General features: G+C 35.3%; 1 protein-coding gene across 1 annotated transcript in view; it reads right to left on the bottom strand.

Annotated features, from left to right (window-relative positions):
• Positions 1-13,168, bottom strand: part of TMTC4 (transmembrane O-mannosyltransferase targeting cadherins 4) — a 61,251-nt gene that overhangs the window by 12,720 nt on the left and 35,363 nt on the right. The window contains exons 7-13 of the mRNA XM_081326762.1: positions 11,643-11,735; positions 7,185-7,346; positions 6,280-6,482; positions 4,743-4,914; positions 4,526-4,657; positions 2,189-2,268; positions 708-815 (exon numbers count right to left, since the gene is read on the bottom strand). Coding sequence (XP_081182888.1) covers positions 708-815; positions 2,189-2,268; positions 4,526-4,657; positions 4,743-4,914; positions 6,280-6,482; positions 7,185-7,346; positions 11,643-11,735 — 950 coding nt within the window. The remainder of the gene's footprint in view (positions 1-707; positions 816-2,188; positions 2,269-4,525; positions 4,658-4,742; positions 4,915-6,279; positions 6,483-7,184; positions 7,347-11,642; positions 11,736-13,168) is intronic.

Raw genomic sequence — 13,168 nt, forward strand, 5'->3', positions numbered from 1 at the left:
TAAATACAAAAAATAGAGATAATGCAAAGCCAGGCTGAATAGATTTTCCCTACAACTAAAGAGAAGGGAAACATGTTCTATAATCCAGAAACCACTCTCATTTGTTCTCATTGCTTCTTGGACTTTTGGTTAAGATTAAGTGCAGAAAATACTTGTTCTATGTTCGAGTTAACCTACCTTCTCTTGCTGGTGGGATCTAAAGAAGGGCATTTGAATAAGGAAGTGATTGTCCTTCAGGTAACTTCAATCTAACTCCAATTTATGTCAAAGAAGCAAACTATTAGCCAATGGCATTGGTCCCCAAAGTATATGACAAGAAATAATATAACTCCATTTTGTAGTAGCTGCACTATTTGCACACCCTTTAAGACCAAATTTACTCTAGAGGCAGGCAAAGTACTTCATTCCAAGCAAGAAAAGTTTTGAGAAATTCTGGAATCTTTTCTTATCTTGACCATACTTTTTGGGTCTAGGCCACAGCATAACAATTTATGAAAAACAGCCTGAAAAAGACAGCTTTGTGTAATCTGGAAGAATAATGTTCTAGAGTTTCCTCTAATGAAACACTTTACACATAACTGCATCACAGAGTATATTTCAGAAAATTAACTAAGAAAAGATCCAGATAATTCCACAATATTTGCCTTCCTTCATAATACAACAATATATTGATGACCCACAGCTCGAGTTTGGTGTTTAAAACATACTGTATTTGAACAGCTAGTGAGAGAAGTTCTTCAGCTTCATGAAGTTCATTTTTTTCTTTCAAGATATTTCCCAAGTTGTTCATGGCGTGAACGTATTTAGGATTCAATCTGGGATTGAAAAGACAAAAACAAATAAAAGAATTACTTAGTCAAAGGAGCCAGCTCTCCTAATTTTATTTGTCTACACAGCCACAATCCTTCTCTTCCACCTGTCATTTTTATATCAATTGAAGAACAGATGTAGGCATGTAATAACACTCTCAAGCATGTATTAAACTGCATCTGACTACCGAACACCCGCAGCCCAAATCAACACGAAACAAGATAGAGGAAGGAAAAGCCTCCCAAATAAACTTCAAAAGCAACGGTTTCTGTTTACGTGCATTTTTGTATAGCCTGGCTTTAATCTCAGCAATGCTTTATTGCTCGCTAATGGTTGTATAGGTAGTCCCCGAATCACAACCAATGGTTTAGCAGCCTTTAAGGTTACAAACTGGTCACTGTACTTAATGACCATCTCAGCACCTCCATGGTCACGTGATCAATATTTCAGAGCTTGACAATCATTTATGATGGTTGCTAAGTCCCATTTGCAACCTTCCCTACTAGCTTCTAACAAAGTCAATGGGGGAAGCCTGATTTGCTTAACAACTGCAACCAGTGCTTTTTTTGTAAAAGAAAAAGGTGCCGGAACTCACACATGTCATACAACCTGCCTTGCCTAACCTACAAGGTTCCATCCAAAAAAGGTGCCGGAACTCCGTTCTGAGCGTTCTATGAGGAAAAAAAGCCCTGACTGCAACAATTCACCTAACATCTGTGGTAAAAAAAGGTTGTAAAATCAGACCTGACTGATTTAGCAGGTACCTTGCTTAGCAACAGAAATTCTGGGCCCAATTGTGGCTGTAAGTCAAGGACTACCTGTACTATCTAAGGACAATAACAGAAAGCATAACTTCGCCCTTAATTAAAGTCTGGAACTAAACATCCTCATTATTTGAGGAGGAGTAATAAAATGTGGTGTTAATGTTCAAATCTGTCTTCAAATTTTACAGATATGTAATTTTATCTAGTTAGTACAGTTGATGTTTATAAAGTATTTTTTTCCTGGGCCACATCACCAATATTTTTAAATCACTGGGTTAGTTTCCAAATTCTGCTAAGCCATTTTTATTTTATTTTATTTTATTAAACTAGTTTTACCTTAATACACTATCGAATCCCAGCCACTGTAAAATGGTATATTGTTTAACATTAAGTACATACTAAACCAGAACGCTTCATTCAACAACACATAGTTAAAACAAACATGGCTTAGAATGTATTTCCTTAAATTAATGTTTTATTCTGTATTCTGTACAATATTCTGTTATCGCTGCTGACGATCTTCTTGAATGGTCACGTTCTTACCCTGTATCTGCTTTCTGCTTTTTTAACCAAACCAACATTTTTTTTTAAAAAGCACTCCAAATCATCCATACCTTACAGCCTCTCTGTAGTAGCTGATTGCAGCACTTTGATTGCCATTATCAGCTAAGTTTTTGCCAACATTATAATGGACCTGAAAGCAAAGGTCAGAACCATATCATTCTAGCCAGTGATATTCTTTCAATGCATATGACTTTTGGTTTACAAAAATTTGATTTGGACAATTACAACAATTTTAATAAATGTGTATTTTTTTATTCTTGTATTTTAACATGATGCTTGGTATGCCTATTAAAAAAACAGATTATTATGCAAGAGGCAGATGTAATTATCCTTACATCTAAACAACAGCTAAGTAGGAGAAAAAAAAGCGATACAGTATTGAAAGAGCTCTTAGCTTTAAGTATAGAGGCTCTGGTCCCCAGCCATATATCAGGAACACTTAATAAGACCCAGAGCTTATCTTCACCCACCACCACTTTCAATGCTTAAAAGCTCAAAGGTATTTTTCTATCAGATATCCATGCCGCAATTTGTTGGAGAATGAAAAAAAAATTCTCAATGGTTAATTGGTTTGGGTATGGAACCTGTTCTTTGATAATGGAAATGCTATTCAGAAAGTGACTATTAAGATCGCATTTTGATTACACATCTAAGTCAAATAATTCCCAAATGAAAATCAAACTGATGCTGATATTGTCAATTGGCTGGAATGCTTATATCAGAATTAAATTTACTATATTTTCAATTTGCTCTATAATTGCACTTTTTCATGTAGTCAATCTCAAATAAATATTATGGTTTCAAAATTAAATGTAAGAATTACAGCCTTTGTAATTAAAAAAACAAAATTAGGAGTTACATATTTAAGTTTTGTGATTAGAATGGATTGCTTTCTGCAACAAATGTATAAAAGACTTAAGTTCAGCTGTGTGTTAGAATACAGTCTATATATTTTCACATTTTGTCTTGGTGGGAACTGTACTCCAAATTAAACTGAAAATGGGTCCCCTGTTTCAAGAAATATTAAAACATAATGCCAGATACTATAAAAATGTATTATAATTACTTCTATATGCCCATATATCTACAGAACACTATGGGAAAAATCGAATGTTGGATGTGACAATCTAAGCAGAATACTAGTTCTTTATAGAACTGACTTTTTTTCCCTATTTTGAATTGATTTACAATATTACATTTTGTTCATATTGAAGCTTATATTCCAGATTCTCTCTCATTAACCTGCCTTTTGACATATTCTAGAGGAAGACTTAAGATAGAAAAGTAAAAGTTCCATTGCTCACATTTTAGACATAAGCAACTGTAATGAGAGGAAAATGAACATTATATAACATTTGTGCCTGGCGAATACATATATAATTAACAGCTTTATTAACAACATCCAGTTGTTTTTAGTAATGCAGAAAATCAGGGATAAACCCAATTTTTGAAGAAGCACCTCTGCACAAATAACACAAATTCTGAATTTTCTGCTACCACCTTGTGCTCATAAGTAAATAAATAAACCATTTTACTCCTAAGGATATTAGTTTAGGAATTGTTAAGCTTAGAAGTAAAACAGCATAATTTATTCATGGATCCTTCCTATGAGCAGAACATTCAGATCGAAAAATGTATAAAACAGCATTTGAAGTTGTTGGTCTACATGACAAGGGATATGTATGCCTCAAAGCCACATGTTCACTGGATTTATTACTCTTCAAAAATGCTATGCAGCTGGTCACTGTGTGCCACACACCACTTCATCACAAAAGATCATGTAATCCTCAGAGTTTTTTACCTAACTCAGACATCAACAATAGTCAAATTAATTCTAGTGATGGAGAAGCAAAAATAATTTAAGGCCTGAAGGCAATGCTTTAATTCAGGCATGATGGCCATGGCATTTCAGAAATCAAGATTGTGCTAATTAGTGTGCCTATATCCAATCAATAAAATTAGGTGTGACATCGTCGCTAAACACGCAATGAAGATGTTCTTGTTTTCCTACTCAGCAAATATAATTCTTATTAGCTATCGCTAACACAGCAACTGTATCACTAAATAGGACTTGAAGCATTGTTTACTACTTATTATAAAAACGGTTTTTATGTGACCTTGGATGTTTTATAGAATGTATAGGATTTTTCTTCCTATGGTCATTTTTCAATTAGGAAATGAAGTAATAAAATCTATACAGAAAACAATTGAACTAAGACAAATCATTAGGAATAAATACCTTCACTAAATGTTTTCATTATTAAAACTGCTGATATAATAGAAAATAATCCCAAGGTGATTGTGCAAGAAGGCAAATACCAGAAATGATAATTATTTACAATAATAGAACAATAGAATTACTATTTTTAGAAAATGCAAAAGCTTACTTTGGCATTCAGTGGACAAACAGACAAAGCACTTCTAAAAAGCTGCTCCTCCGATCTCCATTGGTTACTACGGATGATGGAACGCCACACATTTATCAATAAGAGACCCAGAAGAGCAGCAACCAACAATTTCTTGAGAAAGAAGACACACATTAAAAATCTCAGCTTTTACATCTCTTTTCCATTTTCTCAACCGTTAGGATAATGTTGTTTGTACCTTTTTGTTAGCTTGTTTACACAACAGACAAAATCCGTATGTAATCAATATGCAGTAACCAATACTGGGGAGATAGGTGACTCTCTCGGCAACAACAAACCCAACTCTAAAAAATAGGTTACTTGCAGGAAGAAAAGGAATGATGAGAAATCCCAATCCCAGGGTAAGGATTCTGAAATGCAGAGGAAAAAAATATTTTACAACATGTAATAAAACTCTTACTACATCATGGGGGAAAAACACATAGGCTTCTCAGCATGGTCTTTAATTTCCAGTATTAAAGGATTACAAACCATTTAGAAAGAAATGATTCAATCTAATAATTCTAACTATGCAAGGTGAAGATCGAAACTATTCTCTTTATTTTGAAGAAATATTTTGTTACCTCTGTAGAAGAGCTCTACAGGATGACTGCTATTTAACTATGACTTTCTCAGGTTTATTACAAGATATTTTGCTTTTTTTTAAAAAAATAATCATGGACCATGGCTCTCTGTTTTGGTTTTTTTTCCACCATGTCAATGCATAGGATTTCAGATGACAAGACACAACAACAAATACAGTTGCTGCCTAAATACAGTTATTTCCTTTTAATGTTTCGGGGATATTAAAGACTAGTCCTAGATATTTCCCAGGAACATGCAGTGCTGCATATCTGGAACAAAACACATGTTGATGGCTTAGAAAAATATCAGTATCAAGAAAAATATAAATATCCAAACATAATACAGTAAAGAAAAATATCTAAGATATCTGTAATAAAAAAAATCCTTTCCCTTGCATGATTAGGACAACCCTACCTTGCAAGTTTGTTTGAAACTATACGATGTACAATGAACCATTCAAGCACTGTGATGCACATAAGATTATTATTTTTAAAATAATTCTTGTTTTAAAAATTGCAATCTGAAACAAAGTAAGTGCTCACAGAAAACGTCTAATCTGAAGCCCAGTCCTTTTTGTCAATTAAAACAAGTGCAAATGAGAGAATAATTACTGATTATCTAATCATCACAGAAGTGTACCTTAATACTTCTACAGAAATCATTTAACAATTCAATTCTGTCAAACAACTTTCATTTGTTTAAAATGACAATATGTTTTTCCATTACTTTCCCTGGATCTGTTTATCAACAAAAGAGTAATCATCCTGGGGCAAAATTCCATTTAAAACTAACACAGCCAATATCAATAATTATTTTTTTAGTTTTGCCAGAGGAAAAGTGTTGAAAAACATCACAGATCAATTCTACGTTATTCTGAGCACAAATTATTTTTTTACCTCCTACAGAGTTAAAGAGCTCAAAATGTCCTCTCACAAGGAAGATAAGGCATTACTTTCCCCTTCAGGTTTTCTTCTCATGGCCAGTGGCAATAAAGATGGGCCCTAATTAGGAGGGTGCTGCTATAAATATTTATTGGCGCTGCATTTGCTAAAGAATATTGATTCCACTAATTCCACAAAGAGTGGCGCTATATGTCATGCAATAATGTCTTACCAACTTAGGAGAACCTTAACATGTTGACCCGCATTTACCTTCTCTTCTGGCCATCTTTCGAACCCAAAGCTTGGCACGCCAGCACAATCAGGCACAGCCAAAGAAGCACCAGGGCAATTATTCTCCGGTCACTGACTGACTTAATAAGGGGCACGCAGCCCATTGACCAATCAAAACACAGCCACCAGGGACACAGCAGCAGCCAAGCATTCAGAGAATAGTAGTAATTATAATTTACAGCCTGTCAATGAAAGGGAAAATATGTGTGTGTGTGTGTGTATATGAGGTTGTGGGAATATCAAAAACAGGAAGGGGAAATCAACATTTCACAAATGAATCTGAATTTCAAGGAAACATCTTCTGCTATTTAAACTGAATCAAACCAAAGAGATTTCACAAGACTCAACCAGCTAGTGAAATGTAAGTAAAATAATGTTATCTTGATGTGATCAGAATGACCTTGCAGGTCAAGATGATTACAGTTCCTTGGAAGGTTAGGAAATAATGTATGTATAAATTAAAGGTCCTCATGGAAAGTTTAAAATTCAAGTTGGCTGTTATGACCACACAACTGGAGCCAAGCCTCTTGTGTATATGTTATTAAAAGGGGCACCCCTTCAATCTGGGGGAGGTCACCTCTGTTTTCGTTTCTTTGATTCCAACCCCTCCTCCCTGCAGGCCCTGATATGAACTTATGAGATCTACATGAGAACTACATGAGATCCTGGTCCAACCCAGCTTCATACTGTCTATTTTGATCAGCAACTATTTCCAAGACCCCTGGTAGACATTTTTCCCCCTAAACTATTATTGGCATAGTTGGAAGTGAACTCAATTGGGAACTCAATTTACACAGTACATTCACTGTGTTACTGCCCTGTGCCACTGTCTGATCTTTCCAATAATCATTAATGTTGGCAAAACCCCATTTTTTCCAGCTTACCCTTACAAAAGGACTGGTTGCAAATGAAGCTGGGTTATCCACTTCTGTAAATGGTGGAGGCCCTGTGCCCATAATTTGCCAGCGGGCATATAGAACAGTGGCTCCTCCAGATAGCAAAAGAATCATTCTGAAAAGAAGTCCTTTTCTAAACACCACCAGGCCCTATGAAGAAAAAGGAAATAATTATTAAAAAAAGAAATCTTAAGTTATTAACTGCTTTTTACTCTTAAAAATAGAAAACAGAGCAGATAGGTATGCATAGACTGGATAGGAATGAGAAAAGTTAACTAGCTCTCATTAAAAATAATTGTAACAGCCATTAAAATAACCAAGATTGCGGGAGAATAACAACCATCTGAACATCTTGCACGCTCCACAGGGGAACCCCAAGGTTTTTGGACAAATCATGGTTTAAAGGCTTCCCAGAAAGCTAGTAGGGATAGATGGTTTGAATCATGGCCCAAATTAAATTCCATAGCTGTATAAGAATAACAAAGTGTGGGAGGCATCTATCATTATATACAGTATTTTGCCATAAGATATTGAAATGCAATTCCTCATTATAGAAACATCCATGTAGGTGTTACTGCTGATTGAATTATGTTGGTGTCATTTGATTTTATTGATCTGTACATTTATGCACTGGCTTGATAGTTGGTAGTATAAAATGTCATTAAAAACAAGCATTCTGTTTTATAGTACTGTACCACAACAAGAAACATTAAGAAATAATTCTATAAATTTCAATGCTTATCTATCTCACAAGCTTAATAACAGAATAAAAGATTCCACTTTTATTGAAATCAACGGAGAAGTCTTTTGGAAGGAAATTTGGTGGAAATATTATGTTAGCTTGCTAAGGTTTTTTAAAAATTATTTAGCGTTACTTTCTACATGTATCAATAAACTTATTTCAGATATGTCAATGTGAATGTATACAAACCTATATAGTATTGCCATTGCTTTACCTGTTCATAATTTGAAAAAAAATATTTTTACACTTTGGTAGATATTTAAAATACTTATAGCTGTCATGTAACAAAATTTAATAGTAGCCTGGAATGATATTTTTAATTTTATTTGACACAGAATAACAATGGTGTTTAGTATTTGACATTTATAGTAGACATTCTATGATATTTTGAATTTGTTAGATGACATGCAATCTTTATGATATCTGGCAGTTATCAGATACTATTATTTACCGTGTTTGATAACTGAGAAAACAACAAATTAAACAAGGAAGAAAGCCAATATTACAGTAACAGTCAGGTTTCAAAAGCTGTGGACAGATGTCACATTAAAGCTTTGATACGATACTTAATTTGGTGCTTTTTAAAAACATTCAGCCATATATAATCTTTAATTTTTTTACTGTTTATTAAACTTGCCCCCTTATTGGTCATACAATATGACTGAAGTGTGAGGTAAAATAAAATATGCAGTGCTGTCAGATATCTTGGTGAGAATACAAGCCACTTAATTGAGATGGCAATGTAGAAATTTGATGAAAACAAACAAACCTATTTGATGACTTCCATAAGGGCAATCAGAGTAATTTTTGCAGAGAAATCTCTCCTACGCTGTCTTCCTCTACTGTTGCTTTCCAGACGTTTTGGATTTTAGTTCAGAACTTTTATATCCAATCTATGTGTACATTTATGGAAAACCTTGCTTCTTACAGTATATGTGATGCCTAACTAAACAGGGATGTATAATATTATTCCTTGCAAGAACTTCTCAGCTATATTGAAAGATCCAAAGAAATCTATTGTGGGTGTTGGTATATGTATTTTATTCCTAAATTTAACATTCTGCTTCCAACTATCATTTTATTTGGAGGTGAATTCCACTGAAATAAATGGAAACAATGTGCTGAAAGCAAGACTAGAATAAGCAAGAGATTTATTTAACTGAACAGCATTTTGTGATAGCCTAGTTTTAACATGATGTCCTTTTGAATAATGAAATACAGTATTGCCATAAAACTTCTGAATACCTTCTTATGACAGAATTCTGTATTTCAGGTTGCAAAAACTATCCTAATTAACCCACAATCGTGAGGAACAGATGAACTGTTCTCTCACTTATAGCATGATGTATCTACAATTAAACCGAAACAATAAGACACTAATTATTGTTTTGACATGGAAAATTTAGGTTGAGCTCAAGACAGAGAGACTCTGAAAGGATATAATTATAGTATTCTGGCAAGACGCCACTTAATCAATATGATCAAGTACAGGCAGTCCTCGACTACTACAATTGAGCTCAAAATTTCTGTCGCTAAGTGAGACATTTGTTAAGTAACTTTTGCCCCATTTTTCCACCCTTCTTGCCACAGTTGTTCAGTGAATCATTGCAGTTGTTAAGTTAGTGCTGTTATAACTTTAAACAGTCCCTAAATGAATTGTTGCAAGTCAAGGACTACCTGTAGTTTTAGTAGCATTCACAGTCATGATCAAAGAATATTATGCAATATAAAGGTGGCCCATTAATCATTTGGAGAAATATTCTTTTTTTGAAGGAACTGTTCTAAATAGTATTTGATTCCAGTATTTTCATTTATTAAATTCAAGAGCAGTTTGTCACATTGCTCTAAGGATGTTAATGTTACAACATTTAATGCTAACATTTAAACACTGATTATATGAAAAGATGTATAGGTATTCCTTGAGAAATAACAGGCCACTAATGATGGTTCAAAGTTACAACTATTACCCCAAAACTACACACGACTCTGTTTCAAATTTATGACAGCTGCAGTGGCCCTGCAGTCATTCACCCTTACAACAGACCAGGGGGATGCTGCAGCTAGAGCATCCTCTCTCTCTCTCCCCCCTCCTGCCCTGACAGGACCCTGAAGCGCTCCAGCCTGATTCTCCCAAGCCTCTTACAGAGAGTAGTCTATGGTCTAGCATTTAAGTCCTAGCTGGACTCTACAGACAGTTAGATGGACAGCTAAAGCTTGCAAAGATCCAGCGTCCTCCATTTTGTTGCACAAATTTCTAGTCAGCTAACTTTTGGAGATGAAGGGTTTCCCCTCCTCCTCCAATTCAAAGGAAAAGGGCTGCAGAAAGATTTTCTCTTTTTGCTGGCTTCCTTTCTCTATTCTTTAGCCTGAGTCAAGATAAGGTTTTTAAAAGGGATGGAGAGTGGAGGGCAGAGTCACAAAGTTTAGTTTTAGCATCTAATTTTGGGCGGGGGAAATCAACAAGCCTGTCCCTCCCATCTTTTATTTTTGTTTATTGAAGAAATGTGGCTTTCTGTGGGAGGGAAGGGTTTAAGCAAGACAAAGGTTTTGGGAAGCTCATCCTGAATCTGCTGCATTTTATGCTGGAATGGGACAACTTGGCGCAGCCAACTCACTGCGGCCAACTCACCACAGCCAACTCACTGTGGGACAACTTGCTGTGGGATAATTTAACAATTCAATTTAATTATCTAAAATAAATAAAAACTATTTTAATTTTTTTCATTCACATTTCATTTTGTCCCTCCTTTTGCACCCTTTATTTGTTCTATTCCACCATTTCTTTGATATTAGTGTAACTCTTGTTCTGCAGCGAGATGGCCACAGCAAGTTCACCATGGCAAGTTGGTCATGGTGAGTTGACTGTGGCGAATTGTCATGGACCCCTTTTATCCAGGGCTGCAAAGTTGTCCTGTAAAAGCCAGACCCGGCATAAAAGGGGCCTATGACAACTCACCACAGCCAACTCATCATGGCCAACTCACCACAGGACAACTCACTGAGGGACAAGACTTACGGCCAGCTGATGGGAAGCCAGCTGATGGGTGCAAAAAGCTTTGAAAGGCTAGGGCACTGGTCCTTTTTTGCCCCAGAAAGGCAGGGCACCTTGGCAGGAGGAAGGACAGAATTTAGGAAAGTGTCAAGCGAGAGTAACCATGAAGCAAGATGGTTCAAATTTATACAAGTTTATTGCATGCTAACACTCTCTACCAGAACCTGAACTACTAACGACTGAAGCAAATGGCAATAAATGGGGGTCAACGGAATTCAAGATGGGCTAGACTTAGATCACTTGTGGGTGCAAAGTGGCTCAAGACTGATGATGTGCTTGGCCCCTCCCTTGGGCTCAGCCTGGTCATCTCCTACAGAAAGGCAGGTGCGCTCAACTTTTTCCTTCCCCATTGTTTCTGTCTGGCAAGACAATCAGCTGTGTGTTGGTATGCAAGCCAACAAGGGGCGGGAAGTGTGGGCTTGTGCCTGCACTAGGCTTCCCAGGATCTCCCCCACCCCTGAGCTCCGCTTAACAACCTGTGCATTCGTTTAACAAATGCACAGGGAAAGTAGGGATGGCTGGTCATTACTTGAGGCAGTTCATTTAACGTTGTCCAGACTTCTAACCCTAATGGGCAGGCTCCATTACAGTCATAACTCAAGGACTACCTGTATCTCATACAATATCTTATTCAATCTAACAATGAACTTACCTCTACTGACTTGTCCTTATGAAGTATCTTCAAAACAACTTCCAAAATATTGAGCCTGTTGACCACGACAACATCAAACAGAGCATTTAAACCCTAAAAATACAGAGAACAAAGTAAGAAAGAGAGAAAGAAGGTATGTATATGAAAGAAGATAATGTTATATGATTTAAATTATTTTTGTGGTTGTGTGCATGGGATGATCCAAAAATAAAATCAATTTTATTTAGTAGTGTTTAGAATTTGATACGTATGCAACCTCATTCTCAGTAGTATAAAAGTTGTGAAGTCCAATCTATCTATTTATAATCAGAAATGTCCTGTTGAGTTTAGAGGGACTTACTTTCAGATGACACAGGAGAGAACTGTAGTCTTAGTTATATGAGATGTTGAACATAAAGGGGAAGTGTTAAATAAAAATCCACAACTTGTGTAGCAAATAGAAACTGATATTCAGGAAGAATCTCTTTTATCCAGTATTAAGGGCTCGCAACGTATCTGATAATTCAGTTAAACTTTATTTATAACCATAAAAACTCTGACCTCTGCTGCATATATGAGATTATTCCCTATTTTGCAGGAAAACCATCTTATACATTTGTCTAGAGGAATTTAACACATTCCAAACATAATATAATTTTTACAATTTTACTTTGGAGGAAACTCCAGTTTTATGCAAGTGTGGTTTGTTTCAATCAGTTAGTAAAAAGGTTTGATCCTAGTTTAATCTAAATTTGGATAAACAAATGACTATTTCCCAAATCTGTAGATAATATAAAAGATCTGACTGCGGTCACACAAAAAGCCTTCCTTCTCTTCAAAAGTCCATAGCTTCAACATTAGTAAATCATTATTTAGTAATGGGGGTCAGGAGGTTAGTTGAGCCTGTGAGGTGACGCTGATTTACTGTTGATTGGTGTTGTGCTCAATTGCCATTATGTGTTTATTATATTGTTATTTTATATTGTGTGTTTTTAACTCTATCTTAGCTACACAGAGTTGCTATTTTAAACTGATTAAAATATACAATAAATCCATAATTCTTGTGAATGCTTTGGATTACCCAGTAACTGCTGATTCTGAATTCTGGATCAATCTGGAAATTGATGCTGGCATTGTTGAAAAATACTAAATAATGGAAGACTAATGCACACAGACACACAAAACTGATAGATGAATCCAGTCATTTGTGACTTATAAATCATTTATATCACAGCATACTAATATGATAATAGAGTTATAGGTATTTCCTACAATGCAAGTTTGGTACTTTCTAGGCTATATGATGTTTTATAATTTACTGCTCAACATCCTAAGAAAAACATTTTTCTTCACATATATCAAAACTTTTACAGTTTTTGATATGCAATGCTCAAATCTCATAATAAACTTAAATTATTATTTTTTCACTTCAAATCATGTAACTCAAATATTTCTGCAAGCTACAGATCATGAAATGAATGCACTATTGGAATCATATTAATATGCACAGGAAAATGTCCATTATTTTCCAGAAAACCCAAATCTTT

The sequence above is a fragment of the Vipera berus genome, assembly GCF_964194415.1.
Source record: "Vipera berus genome assembly, chromosome: 4".
Classification (NCBI taxonomy): Eukaryota; Metazoa; Chordata; class Lepidosauria; order Squamata; family Viperidae; genus Vipera; species Vipera berus.